Here is a 15149-nt window from a genome sequence, read left to right as displayed (position 1 = left end):
TAGTTTATTTGGATATTGTCCTCTGCAGAACTTATTTATAAAGGTGAATGATCAAGGACCTCCACTATTTCACATCTAACCCAATGCCTTCCCAAGAAACTACTGTGGAAAGAGGACTTCAGTATAAAGCATCCATGATTTGTGTGTGTAACTATTTTAAGGCAATTTGTATGAAGTTTTACTTAATAAATATGTCCTTGTATCATTTGCATCCAGAAAGACTACATCAAAGACAGCTTTTATAGGTAAGAAAGGTGATTAAAAATTCCAGAAGGAGGACTAGAAGGTAAAGACAGTCATTTTTCAAAACCTATTAAAACAAGATGGTCATATTTGTTCCTCACATAATGAATTATATCCAATGCCAAAGCAATAAATAGCTCACTTCTATGTATTAGACAAAAATTAGATGTACAATCCAGTAACAGACTGAATATTAAAGATAGAGGGTCACGGAAAGTGATGTAAATGGAATTTAAAAAATTTTAAATAATTAGTTTCTGTAAAAAGAGAAAGAATAGTCCTTTAATACGTTGTGGGGTTAAAGTTGAGGTCTGTTCCCACAGGCCTGATGATGAATGCTTATTTCTCCTAGGATCCTATTACCTTAAATCTGGAAGAAATATAGTTTTTCTTTAGTTGCCAAAAATGTACAAAATAATCAACTCATGTGGCGAGAAGTGCATTAATGTATCCTGTTATTCTCATTTAATTAGTGGTTTCCAAGTTTAGCTACTTGCTGTAGTTTTTTGATCTCCGAGCTAATACACACTGACAACCTGGTTTCCTGTGTGGTGAAACCATAAGATTTTTCTGTGGAGCACCATCTACTTATCTACTTCAGCTGACAAAGTATTTGCAAGAAGTACTGGTTTTATCTAACACAGCAAACACTGGGAACCACTTGCAGATTTTTTTCTGTTAACTGCCTGATAGTACTTTGAATTATAAAATATAGGCATGTTTGATTCTTATATTTGAAATTTAACCTCAGCACACCAATGTATTTTGAAAGAAAAATGGCATTACAATTAAACCACTGAACTCTGAACACTTAAAATCAACAGAAAACTGTATAGTTATCCCAACTGCTATATATTTTTGTCTGCATAGGTACAGCTTTTAAAAATGTGCTGACTTTTCAGAACAGATGATCATCTGTAACCAACAGGCAGCACCTACCAGTACATTCAATGCATTTCATCAATTTACTTACTAGAGTTATAAACCACATATACATAAATTACTATTAAACACACACTATGTCATTAGAAAATAGGTCACTTACTAGCAGCATTCTTTGCCAGATATTCAGCAAAAAAGAACAGCCTTCAAGGCCTGCAACATAACTCTACTCCAGCAGTGCCTTTATTTATCCAATTTATTAGCTAAGCTGTCTCCCATCACACATACTGTTTGTTGACCTTGCAAGAGCTCTTGGGAGTTGTGCTGAGGTTCTTCTCCTCAAAGAACAACTGCCAGCTGAGCTAGGATCTGGTGGTGTAACACTTTCTCCAGGGCTGCTGACAGCCAAGCTACCTCACCCTGGAAGAAGCTGTGGTTAGGGGACTTCTTGTCCCGCAGGGGAGTTAGTAACTCATTTTCCAGTAGCCTGCTGAGGAGCTGTCAGGCTCTTGTAACTCTTTGCATGTGCTGTTCTGACGCAATCACATGCAGAATGAGCCTTCCATTACTCATCCAATGAAACTTCCATCCCCCAAGGAAGGCTTCTTGGTAAAGGTTAGTTTATTTGAAGAGGATCTCACAGTGGTAACAGCTGAGGTTAGAAAAATCTGCAAGGGATGAGGGAGCTGTTTTGTTATACTACACTGGCAAATACTTCGTTAAAATTCAGAGAAATTGCCGTTGAGTCATGTGTAATGATAGTTCCAATTAGCAGCAAAAAGATGATGAAAAAAAGCCTTTTGGCTAAGAATAGATCCTGGAAGAAATCTCTGAAGTTTTAAATGCTTTGCAAGAATAAATAGATTGAAGATTATGATGCATTAATTTATGGTTTTCCAGTTCCCTATTCAGCAAAACACTATGGAGGGGAGAGATTCAACACTAATGCAAGATACAACTGAACTGGTGAGATTGGGGTGGACACACTATTGGTGAATATATACTTTGCAAGCTGGTGCCAACTTCCATGTTTGCTAGTTTAGCTAAGAATCTGTCCTACTGACAGGACAGCATCAAGGGAACACCCTCAGGTGTGCAATAAATGAAATAATTAACTTTAATAATTAAAATTAAATAAATTAAATATTAGGCTATGCCAGGAAACTACAGTGAGAACCTTGAGAGAAATGGAATGCATAAATGAAGGGTCTGGGAATATGGAAATCTGACAAACGTAGGGACAGAGGACAAAAGAAAACCATTCTGGCAGCAGTGACCAAAAGGTCCCTGATAGCAGGTATCTTAACCCCTCTTGTGCTGTTCCTGGTTAGAATGAAAAGCCATCATTACAATCAATTAGCCATCTTTTTTCTCAAGTGACAGCAGAACATCCAGTAGGCCTGAAGAGTCAAAGGCCTAATAATAATAATCCAAATATGGATCAATATTACAAAAGCCCTGCATTGTCAAGTGGTTCAAGTGGTTTTAAAAGTCTTCCCTAAAATGATGTCTTTAGATAGCCTGGAAAACAAAAAACAAACAAACAAACAAACAAACAAAAAGGGCAATGATGAGGTTGTTCATGTACTTTATTGTTTCCTTTAAACTAAAGGAAGTTAAGTTTTGCCTGTGTGCAAGAAACGTTTTTTGAAGCTACTTAACCACAATATTCATAGTCGAGGTCAAATATGCGTGTTTCATTCACTGGTTCCTCAGTTTGATGTCTTGGGCTCTGATATTCAGAAGTGATTACTACTTCACCCACAGACAGTATGGGCTGTGTTTCCAACACAAAGTCCTATATTTCAAGCACTTTGGAAAACTAAATTGTGTTTTAAATTGATAACCTTAATAAAATGAGAAAACCTTTAATGTCCCTGTGCCTCAGTTGTCTTCTGTGAAATGGCAAGGGCACAGTATTCCACCATCCATGTGAGGGTTGTGCAGGTAAATCAGTATTTCTGTACTGCTCAGATGCTATAGCTGTAAGGCATGCAAAGGTAATTCTGCTGCAGATCCAGGATTAGAGAGTGTGCTGTAAGACTGCATGAACAGGTAACTGAATGAACAGGAAAATCCTGTTCTGAAGTACTGAAGAGCTTCTCACTTAATGACTGGTAACAGCTCACTCTGTGATGTGTGAAGTAAGGATATTCAGGATAAAAAAAAAGTTAAACAATTCAACAAACTATAAAAAATATGTATATGAGAAAAAAGTTATGATGTATTTTCTAACTTTCACTATAACCTCAACTATTCTACATTGTAATGTAGATATAAATACATCAAAAAATAGGGAATGCAATTTGCAGGAATTTCTGATGCTCTAGTAGTGGAACTTCAAGTCACACTATGTTACATAAATGCTAACAAACCTCTACACTACACCACTTACACTAATTGAAGAAACAAAAAATCACTAATTTTTAAATTTTACAGTATCAGCACTTTGGGTGATTGAAATTTCCAGTGCCAGGTATCCAGATTTCAAAGAATCAAGAAGAGATAGCTTAGAAAAATCTTCTGAAACATTATAAAAGATCTTTTCTAAACACAACTCCAATCAAGTTTCAGTTTTCTAGAACTAAAGGCAGGTAGGCTTCATTCTGCTGGAAATTTGACAAATTCAGCCTTTCTAAACTTACTGTGGGAAGAAAATTATTAATAATTAGACCTTAAACCAATGACTGGTCCAGGACTGTCCATTCCCCAGTTTTCACTTTCAGGGTAATTGCTGGAGGAAAATTTCATATTCGTGAGCATAAGGAATACAATACATTTCTGATTATCTGATATCACTGAGTCATAGAATAATCAGGGTTGAAAGGGACCTTAATGCTGTTGACCTTCAAACTCCCCTGCCATGGGAAGGGACACCTTCCACTAGATCAGGTTGCTCAGGGCTCATCCTGTGTCTATTTGTGCACATCTACAAACAGATTACATTAGAAAAGAAAGATTAAAGTGCAGCACTTACCTGGTCCATTAAGGAAGTCTTTAATTTGCACAGTGATAAGAGGAGGTGGAATACCACTTTTAGCATCGACCTCTCCTGCTGCTGTCTGCAACCAAATCTTGCAATAATCCAGAGCTTCTGGTAGAGTCTTCCCAGGATCTACAGATGATAATCATCATAGTCATGAATTATATTCCAGGAATATGATAAATTACAAAATGCTACATACAAAATTGACTAGACAAAGAGTTTGAAATGCAATATGAATAATATATAAATATTATACCTAATATAATGGGTTTACTTAGCATGTACACCTACAGACAGATGCATGTGTAGAATAATGCATACACTCATGGGCAAGAGGACAAAGTTCTAATTACAAAAAATTTAGGAAACTCGCAAAAATATCAAGTAAAATATGAGTAAAATACATCAATAAAACAAGTTGACTGTAAGTAGCACACAGTTAATTAATTAATTAATTAATTATTACGTAATGGCACTTAAGGACTCCTTACGAGAGAATCTGTGCTCAAAACTTGCTGCTAGATTATGTTGTCATTGTTCAGTAGAGAAAATAATAATAGAAAGGTAAATTATAAAGGCAGAAAACTCAGAATGCTATGAGAGCTCAGGAACAGAGAATGTCAACAGTGCAGTTACATCATTCCCTTCACAGCTTCACTCAATAGTTAATCAGTAGCTATTCTTGGGCATCACCTTGAATGGTGTTCCTTTGATCAGTCTGTAATACTAAAAAAGAACATTAAAATTAAACCCATCCAAGGGCTATTCTTGTCTTCATTTTCCATGTATCACACATAGCAAAAACAGTTGGGTAAAAAGGCTTTTTAATCTTTAGGGACTCCTGACCTTCATTAGGAGCATTCTCAATTCTGGCATTATGGTCTTAAATTATAAACAATCAGTCATTGTTTGTTATCAAGTCTGCTATGTTAATTATTGAATGTCATTCTCGTCCTCAGCTTAAGGAGATTTTCTTGAAGCTATTCTCTCCTTTTCAGTCAATTAAAAACTGCTATAATTGCTCTGAGTTTTATTGAATTAGTTCCTTTCAGGAACAGGATTTACATACTCACTGTTACAGTCAACATATGGTATTGTGGTATCACAGTCATATGTGGACTGGGTATATAAAGTCAGCTTTGGAATTTGTGTTTCTTGACCTTATCATGTGATTCATATAAAACTTGGCACATATGAGCCCTTATGTGATTTCAAAGAACCTACTGAAACCAATTGATCATGACTTTAGATCTATATGGAAAAGATCAAAAGTTAGCACATTCTTTTGTTTTTATTTGATCAATTTTCAGGCAATGACTTTACAGCAGTATTTGTACTGTATGGCATATACATTACAGCCTTTTCTTCCCTCTCTTCCTGCTACACATTTATAAAGTCAGCTCTCAACAGTTTTTTAAGAGCTGTCACTGCATACAACAGACTTGTATATTTTCCATGAGAATTTCTCTATTTTTTACCATTCTCAACCCTTTTATTCTAATTACAATAACCAGAGTGGTGTGGCACACTCCCTTTTCTATAGTAACTGTTTTAGGGAATATCTTGTTGTGTCTGGCATTTTTCTAGTATACTGAAACTACAACTACTACTACTACTGCTGCTGCTGCTGTCATTTATCATCATCATCATCATCATCATCATCTCTTTGGCCACCACGGTATGCATTTTTTCCAAAACACAGATTTGTAGTTGTTCTGAACAAAGATGTTATCTCTGACTTGGATCTATAAAATAATACCTTATTTTGTGCTGTTGGATCATCATAAACAGCTAACATCCTAATGTTTTTCAGAATATGTAGTGTAAAGCATTGTAAAAATGACTGAATATTGCTTAATGAACATCACTGAATTGATTAAATTAATCTCTAAGTTACTGTTCCTCTGTAAGTATTAATATAAACATTTAAGTGTACCAACATGGCACAAAACATTGCAATATGCCATTATTTTGTCTCATTTCTGGAAGATATCATCACTTACTGTACATAGCAACCTGTATCATCCACCAACTTTTCAGAAAACCTACTACATTTAGCTGACCATGTCTTTTGTAAAATACACTTACAGGTAGTCATTATCCTAATATGTGTTTATGTTATTTATTACTTAATAATTATTTCAAAGTTGTAGCTCTTCCAAGCTGAAAGTATCTCTGATGAAAAGAATTTACATAGCAGATAATCCCTGCATGACATATTTCATTAACTATACAAACTGCCTCAGGCCACTGGGAACTGCAGCACTTAAGCACAGAACCAAAAAATAAAGCAACCATGGGATTCTCAGGAGATGGTTTTGCTCTGTCATGTCTCCAAGAAGTGCAGCACTGTCATCTCTTCATAACCTGGAGCACTGCAGGACTGGGATATGTGAATAATAAGGACTCCAAAATTTACATATTAGGAACACTAAAAAAAACCAAACCTTCAGTGTACAAAATTAGTGCAAGTCTAACAAAATAAATTACTTTTAACCCAGCATTGGTCTTACTGAATTCAAGTATTTTTAAGTTCAAGTGAAACTGAGCTAATTTTGGAAGCAGGAGTATTGCATTCACAATTTTGCATCAGAGGTCATAATATCAAAGGGCCATGCAAAGACCCAGCTTGAGTGCTTCCAAGCCTACGGCATAGAGTTAATTTGGAACCTGGGTAAGAGACTTGGCTGTCTAGCCAAATATGGAGTTTTAAGTTTTTATGTAATGATAAGAAAGCTAAAATCCAGAGGTTTCAAAATTGACTATGCCTGTGTATATCTAAAAGTTGAAGGGAGTTCAAAATAAAATGTATGCGGGTAAAACAAATATATATCTCAAGGGTCAAACAACCAAGATGTGTATCCTATTAAAATATCTTCTAAGGTAGAAAACAGCACAAGCATTTTCATAGGATCAAGAATCAGTAAAGGAATAAAGCAATATCAGTCAATCAATCCTTATGCCAAAAGCACAGGAAATAGAGAAGCAATTGAATGAAAAAAAGGAATTTTAGAATGAAAAGGGAGGAATTTATGATGAGAAGAGCTATTAGAAAAAGGATTCTTGTCTCTCAAGAAAATGATGGAAGCATTCAGAATGTTTAAAAATACACTTGACAGAACACTATAAAATATACAATTGGGAACAATTATGCATCAGCAGGGAACTGGTTCTGAATAATGTATTATAATAGGTCATTTCCATTTCCATTTTCTATGATTCTCCCAAAAATCAACACTTAAATTTGCAGTTATTTGTATAAAGAAAATGCTGGAGAAAACCCAAGGGATGCATATATAAGTAAAAGGAGAGGCTAGAATTACTCCACAGCAAGCCAAGAGAGAGAAAAGAAAGGATTGAGAAGCGAGGAGCAGTGAAGACAGCCAGAAATTTTATCCTCTACACCATGTGAAAAATTTGTCTGTGGCAGCAAAATAAAAATGGTGAGACAACTATCACAGATTGACAAGACTTTAAATTACAAGACTGTAATTTAAAATCTGTTAGACTGAGAAGGTGAAGCCTTCAATAGATTCACATTTACCTTCCTCCCTCCAGTCTAAAATTAAAAAAAATTAAAAAATAAATCTCTGGCTATTTTTGAATTCACCCAAGCATCCAAAGCTACTTTTAGCCTTGCTGAGATTCAGACCTCAGCTCCAAGCTTCACTTTATGAAATATCTTCCTTCACTTGATTTGAGTTTGCAAGCTTTTGATTTCACTGCTATCCCCTTGGTCTTCTGTTAACAGCAGACAGCAAACCCCAAAATTCTGAAAAGAACAGAGAGTAAGGGGAAAGGAAACAAGGAAGGGAGGAGAAAATTCACATCTTGATTTTCATTCTCTAAAATTTGTCTTTGTCTGTTGCGCCTTATCTTCTTTTTGCCAGGGGCAAATTAAAGAGACAATCTTTCTTGTCTGGACTCAGATGTTTGTTAGTTCTTATCTATATTGCATTCTCACAAACTGTGAGTTCTACAGCACTTCAAGCTAACAAACTTAAAAATGGAGCTCTCTATCTCTACAAGACCTTTTGAGTGTAAACTGTCCAATTAAGAAATGCCACCTAAATTAATTTTACTTTTAATCCAATAACCAACCACCCATGGCTCACAATGCAGATTTTTCTATCCAATTACACCATAGCACCTAGAGTCATGAAGAAGGTAAAGAAGGACTTGCTTCTGCCCTAAAACTTCCATCTTGCTTTATATATATTACTATATTCTAAAACCTTAAACTCTTAAGTTTTCCACCATGTGACATTACGCACTTCTATTCAAACTACACACCCATAATCCCAGTTCTGTCATTCAGTTTTAGAAGCCTTCTCCACAGCCTCAGCTCAAATGCAGTGTTCTCCTAGAGGTCAGTGCCTGTCAGCACAAAAAGTCCCAAATTCTCAGTGACCAGGGCTCCAACGTTTGTCCCTCTTTGTAGCTGACAGCCAGGCCAGCTAAGGGGCCAGAGTGTGTGGGAGGTGTAATGGGGGTAGCTCAGGGACCCAGAGTCCCCCTCAGCCCCAGGCAGGGGACAGGGGACAGGGGACAGGGGACAGTGCTACCGAGTGCATGTGTGGGACAGCAGCTTGGCCTGCTCTGCTGGAACGCTACCCAGCCCAAACGAGCACTGCAATGTGCTTTTATTTCAATGGATGAATCATATTTTGGTCTGCAGTCAATTTTAAAAGCCAGTATGATGCTGCAATCATCTCTGCATTTGAAACTCTGAAGTGGAACGTTTGGTCTTGTTTTCCAAACGGTTTCCACTGGAATTTAAAGAACACAAGTAAAAAAACATTTCTGCTAGCGTACTCACAAGTGCTGTGTCAGGAAGCTCAAAAATGAGCACTTACAGTAACCTGAGGAATGCACATTCCCTGGCCAATTTGGCTTTATGGGTGGGTGCTGCACTGCTCCCCCCTCATCCATGACTGCAGATGTACTGGACAATAAATACACCCAGAGGGGAACAGGTGACACTCCAGCAGAACTCCCTCAATGCTATGCTGGAAACAGCCTTAAATCCTCTCTCTGCCATGTAGGAAGCACAGGCTGACAGACAGGCAGTGAATCAGGCTCCATGCCAGAGCCAGCCTGGGCTGCTTTTCATGCAAAAGCCTGGAAAAGTCTTTCCATTAGATCAGAGGTTACATGTGGTCTTAGCTACTGCATCTGCTCTTCATGGACCCCCTGCCATCAAAGGCGTGGGTGTCAAATAAAATAAAATAAAATAAAAATCAAGAATAATTCTGGATGGCCACACAATGACTGTTTTTTGCAAATAAGTTGTTGGCGGAAGTTGAAGAAATTCCATGCATAACAGATATTTACTGAGAATTTTCTCTCCCTTGAAACAACCAAGCACCACAACCTCCTCTTTGAAAGTAAACAAACAAACAAATAGAAAAAAGATTTTTCAAGAATGCCCAGAGCACAGTGGTCAGGAAATGAGGCAATTTTGTATCTGGATTACATTACCTGAAACAAAGCAAATAAAGATTTTAAAAAAATATTTATAAAAGCAGCTTATGAGATTACATTAAAAACAATTGCACTCACTTTTATTTAAATAAAAATGGCCAAAACTCTGTTAGCAAAAACTAACAGTTAGCAGATGCCTTTTTGTTAAATATAGGATGAGTATTTAACAAAAAAGGGTCACTTTACAGTATCTTTCAGTCTATTTTTACAGAATCTCACAAGTAAACTCAAGGACCAATTAGTCTTTTTAGTGCCACTTATTAAGGAGTTAAACTTTATTCCATTAATTTATTTAGTTTGATTTCAAGCTCCTGTACCTTGCAGTAGCATCATTGCAATCAAGCTGCACAATTACAAAACACAAATAAAGCAGTTTAGCACAAGCATAATAAAACTGAGTTAACATTTCAACAACCTAATAAGTCTCCTGCTTCTACAAATTGACCTGCCAGTGGACTTGGTTGTCGAAAAGACTGAGGAAGCACAACCATTGGGTCTTCAGCTGCCAGGGAGAAGGCAAATGCTCCCACATACAGAGACTGGTCTGATGCAAATGTGCTCCTACTGACTGATAATTAATAAACCAAGAATACTGAACTTTTAAATGTTTCCTATTTCCTCCTATTTCATTCTTAAGTTCTTATTTATTTCATGTTTTAGAAATTAAGCTAAAAATAAACAGCACAGCTAGTGTCAGAGGTGCCAAGTTCTTTGGATGAAATTTGGTGCTTCAGCCACTGTACTCTGTCTCACAAAGACAGCAATAGTTTAATGTGCAAGATTGTGAATTTTATGCTCTATTCAAAACTAATAACAAAACTCTTGTCCCAAATAAAATACATATGGCTTCACAACAGTATAAAATCTTCATTTCTACACAATGTTCAAAGCAGTAAACCATCATGAAGCAGTAACCCTTAATTCTGTCACCAGCTCAGGACTAACTATTATTCTCTTTAAAATTCATGTTGATACAATTTAAAGGTTAATTTCCCCATTTTATTCAAAGGTTCATAAAATAGACTGCCATCAAATTACCTATTAGAAGCATTTCTAAAGTCTAGAAAATCTTTGTTGACTTACAGCTAAACAACATATTTCTCAGAAGTGCACTGTTGGGAGGTGAGGGATGAATAGCACAACTAGATCCAGACTATCACAGGTTTTATTTACCTGTGATATTTACCTGTTTTTTGTGGAACTAATGTCAACCAAAAAGTAAGACCTTCCTAATTTCTCAACAGAATTTTATATTTGCTTCTGCTTTGCAAAAATTTGAGGGTTGTTCCAGAACTGTGGGGTTTTTTTATAAAAGCTGTAAGAAATTGCATGCAAGAAATTTCACAAGACCCAAATCTATGGCTGTTGAAGGAACAGTATTCAAGTCTTCAGAATTTCACACCAAAATTGACAGAAACAATTTTTCCAAATGTTTTAAAACATTCCTAAAATACTCTTATACAGTGTATATGCTGCAGAATGCATGGAATACACAGAATGATTTTAAACGGGAGATATTTTATTAGCATGTTTTGAATGTAAAAATTTCATATATAGCTTAACTACAGAAGTTTAACCGTATTAGTTTAAGTAATGAGAAAACACCCCCATAGGATTACCAATAAAACTTTATAACAGTGTAATTTTACTCACACAAATCTCAAATTTTAGGCTGTGATCAAAATTTGCTGCGTTATAGGCCTGAATTTTTGAGCTGCTACTATGTTGTTGCCTATCTCCATCACAGGATGGATATTTTCACTAGGTCTATGATTTGGTTGGTTGTTTTTTTGTTTTGTTTTCAAGGGGGAATATGCTCCCTCCGTTCTTACAGTCCAGTGAAAATATATCTTTGAAATAAAGCTTAAGTTCTCTTCCCTATTCTGTGTTAGATAATGGAGTTAGTTGCATGCATATGTGTACACACAAGAGCAGTCTTCTAGAGAGGCTAACTGGAAATCTAGTTGAGCAACATTCACTGCAATTTAAACATCATTTATGCCTTTTTTCCACTCTCCAGTCCTTGATACACAGAGAAATATAGGAATATAGTGCATATGTATTGCACAGAAGGAGAGAAACTAACTTGGTTCTTTCCAATAAACTTTATATTTTTCTTCATATGGACAATACATCTCTTTCAAACAAAACTGTCAGCAAATAGTCACCATATCAAGAAAAGTTGGTGTAATTGATGAAATCAACCACAGCAGCACCAAAAAATGCTACAAAGAGCTGCTTATTCTGTATTATATGATATGCAATATATAGAGTGTGTAATATGTACACACATACACACCCAAACACATATATATATATATAACACATATAGTTCATGGCTATTTTCCCTCAAATACATGTTAGAAAGGAGAAACAGAAATTTCCAAAACTGACATGTTACTATAGCAATATGACAATATTAATCCTAAATTATACAATTACCAACATAGCAGGTCTTCCTGAAGAAGAGGCAATAAAAACTTGATACTACCTCTTTTGCTGAATGAATTAGTGTGTAACATGAAGTCTGCCCTAATTTTATCAATTTATGAATATATTTAGGATGGTGCTTTTCGGTACTAGCACTTTGGCACCCACCTCTCAAACTCTTTTGAAAAGAGCACTACTGCTTTGGCAGCAAGCACAGCATTCTGTGTGATGCACAAACAAGGTAATTATTTACTGCTCACAAAGGCAGCAGGATGAGACCAGGACTTCCACCTTCACATACTGTCTGAATCCTACCTCCACACTTTTTTACATTTGCCTGACATGGAGACATAAGTCCAAAGAAAAGAGTAAGAACCATTTATGGCTAATCTTTGGTCCTCCAATTGAGCTGGAATATGGTGACTGAGGAGCTCTCAGGCTGTATGTTCCTACTATCCATGTTATTTAGACTTCTTGCCATGCTTCTGTGCTCTCTGATGCACTTTCAATTTACAAGAACACTTTATTATAGCTTGTGTTTTGTAGAATTGCTACCATAGACATGAAGATGGTGAAAGATTTCAGGAGTTAATTGTAGAAGCAGAATGGACAGAACTTTGCCCAGTTCATTGCTGGTGGCAGCTTGTACCTATGACCGACAATGAGAAATGAATGAGAAATGAAGAAGCCCTATTGCATCTTTCCAAAGCACTGACTTAATGAAGATGTGATCTTAGACCTACTCCAAGCTTCCTTCAAGCTTTGCTTTGTGAATTCTCTTCACACTAATTGCTGAAATGACCACATTTTACACGATTTTTAAGAAATACCCATGAGAATCTGGAGTAAAGCAAATTTATGACACAGATGTGTTTCGTTCAAGGCAGGGCAGAGGAGGAACAGCAGAGAAAGATGGAAACATAAGGATTAATAAAATGTATCAGAGAACAAATCTCCCTGTTTTAAGTATCTTCTCTTCCACTGCCTAATCTTTCTCACTGTTTAATCCCTCTTAAAAGTTCCACTACAATTCAGATTTCTGAGAACAGTTAAGATTGCATTTTTAGTCTTTTGCATAAGCACATTGTTTTAATGCTAATTTTCAAAAGATACCATCTCATTCAGTAAAGATTTGGTAAAGCTGCACAGAAAAGTATACTACTTTTCACAACTTCTGGCTGAGAATACTGTCAAGGAAAAACTAGCAATACCTGTAGTTCTCAGAAACAACTCAGAAAACAATTCAAAACCGTGTATCATTCTGGCTGTATGCTCACCTGTAACTCTGCATACTCATTTACACTTTTTGGGGTAACACTCCACAATGATATTTCTCATGAAATCATTATACCCTGTACTGACTGCTAGACAAATGAATTGCAGTCACTTGATTTCTCTCTTCAGCACTACAGTTAAGGCAGAAAAAGAATCTTTCAGAATACTTTCTACTGAACAGTTTTTTTGACATCTCTCATTATAAACTTTGCATATGGAATTAAAAAAAAAAAAACCCTTTTTAAGAGATGGAATTTGCTGCAAAACACTATTGCTCAATTGAATAAAAACTTAAAATACATGACATCACTTGATGCTCTTTGAAAGACCACTTCATTTTTTTTACAGCTTATGTTCAAAACACCAGGTGCTTCTACAGTGCTTATATTTACATTTTATTGGTAGGCTAGCATAGGAAAATATTGTGACATTCAGTCATAAAGAAAGCTCTTTTATGAAATTACCTTAGCTTACAACTTGAGAAGTTACAGCAATGCAACAATCCCTGTCACAATCTGGTAATGAGAAAGCAATACTAAGAAACAGGAAGAACTGGTTGCTAAAAGGTTAGATCTTAATTAATTTCAAACATTTTACACACTTAACTTGATTCAGCTGTGAGATATAATCCTAAAAATATGTATATTCAGCAATTGATATTAAAGATGTCCTGAAGTTCTCTCAGCTGTTTTCCACCACCTCTGTAACTTTGAGACGTGCAATTGTTTTCACAGCTCTAACCAGGATAGGATGTTTAATGCTCTTACCTGTACACTTGTAGTCTGAAGCGACTCCTTTAAGGCCAGCATCAAACACTGATATTTCTACTTTTTGCTTTCTGTGGTGGCAGCTGAGGAGCACAGAGGGCTGTGACACAACCAGGTAGAGAAATGGCTGCAGCTCGATGTCCCCCGTTCCCCGGCGCCCAGGCTGCCGGACAATAGTGATGCCCAGGGCTTGTCGAGCAGACGATCTCGTGGAAGCGTGCAGACTTTCCAGTGACAAAAGACCTGCTTTTCTGCCAGCAGACAGGGGAGGGTTACTGTTCAAAAGATCATCTGCTGTGACAGAAGAGATGCCTGGCTGACTGGGCTTCTTGGTATCCTGGCTGCTGCCTGAGACCGTTTCTGGAAGGTTCAAGGAGCTTTTACCTATCTTCTCACCATCCTTCTGATCCTGCACTGCCTTTGATTTAGGTGAGGAGGTGCACGAGTACGTCATCAGTGAGATTCGACTTGCTGTAACAAAAACGTCAAAGGGAATGAAGTTGAGATTCTTCACGATGGAAGACTGGCGGGAAGGACGGGCAATGCGGTGCTGGCTGGTGCCACTGTGCTGCTCGATCTGAATGATTCTGATCTTAACACTGTCACTGCCAATCCCACTGTCCTGTGCCCCACTACAACGGGAAGAAGTCTCAACTGTTCCTCCATCGGCCACATCCATCTTCTTCTGTTCTTGCTTGGAAACCTGCAAAGGAAAATGTTATATTAACTTCTGATATCCATATCCCAACTATTTCCACTTCAGTCATAGCAAAAAATCACTACATAAACACGATGTCAAAAAAGAGAAATATAAAAAAAAATCTGCCAAGTTAACTTTAATGCAGTAATCACTCATAAAAACACAGCAGGTGTCTGTTTCAGTGAAATGATGACTCACAATAGCTGAAGAGCCAAAAAAATACGTGGAAGAGGAAAAAATAGCAAGCAGTAAGGATTTCTAGGCTTTGAAAACATTTTTTTAAAAATTAAACTTTTCATTTACGTTCATACTCTAAAGAATTTATAAGAAATTTATGGATTAATATAAACCCATATATCTATGAAATAATGTACTGTGAATA

General features: G+C 36.6%; 1 protein-coding gene across 9 annotated transcripts in view; it reads right to left on the bottom strand.

The window, feature by feature from the left end:
- Positions 1 to 15149, bottom strand: part of VPS13B (vacuolar protein sorting 13 homolog B) — a 426148-nt gene that overhangs the window by 103632 nt on the left and 307367 nt on the right. For all 9 annotated transcript variants that reach the window (XM_014879767.2, XM_088154920.1, XM_014879771.2 and 6 more), the window contains 2 exons: positions 14068 to 14770; positions 4103 to 4240 (listed from right to left, as the gene is read on the bottom strand). In XM_014879767.2, coding sequence (XP_014735253.2) covers positions 4103 to 4240; positions 14068 to 14770 — 841 coding nt within the window. The remainder of the gene's footprint in view (positions 1 to 4102; positions 4241 to 14067; positions 14771 to 15149) is intronic.

Source organism: Sturnus vulgaris, chromosome 1 (assembly GCF_052056855.1).
Source record: "Sturnus vulgaris isolate bStuVul1 chromosome 1, bStuVul1.hap1, whole genome shotgun sequence".
NCBI classification, from domain to species: domain Eukaryota; kingdom Metazoa; phylum Chordata; class Aves; order Passeriformes; family Sturnidae; genus Sturnus; species Sturnus vulgaris.
Note: the sequence above shows the minus strand (reverse complement) of the source record. Positions and strands in the feature narration are given on the sequence as shown.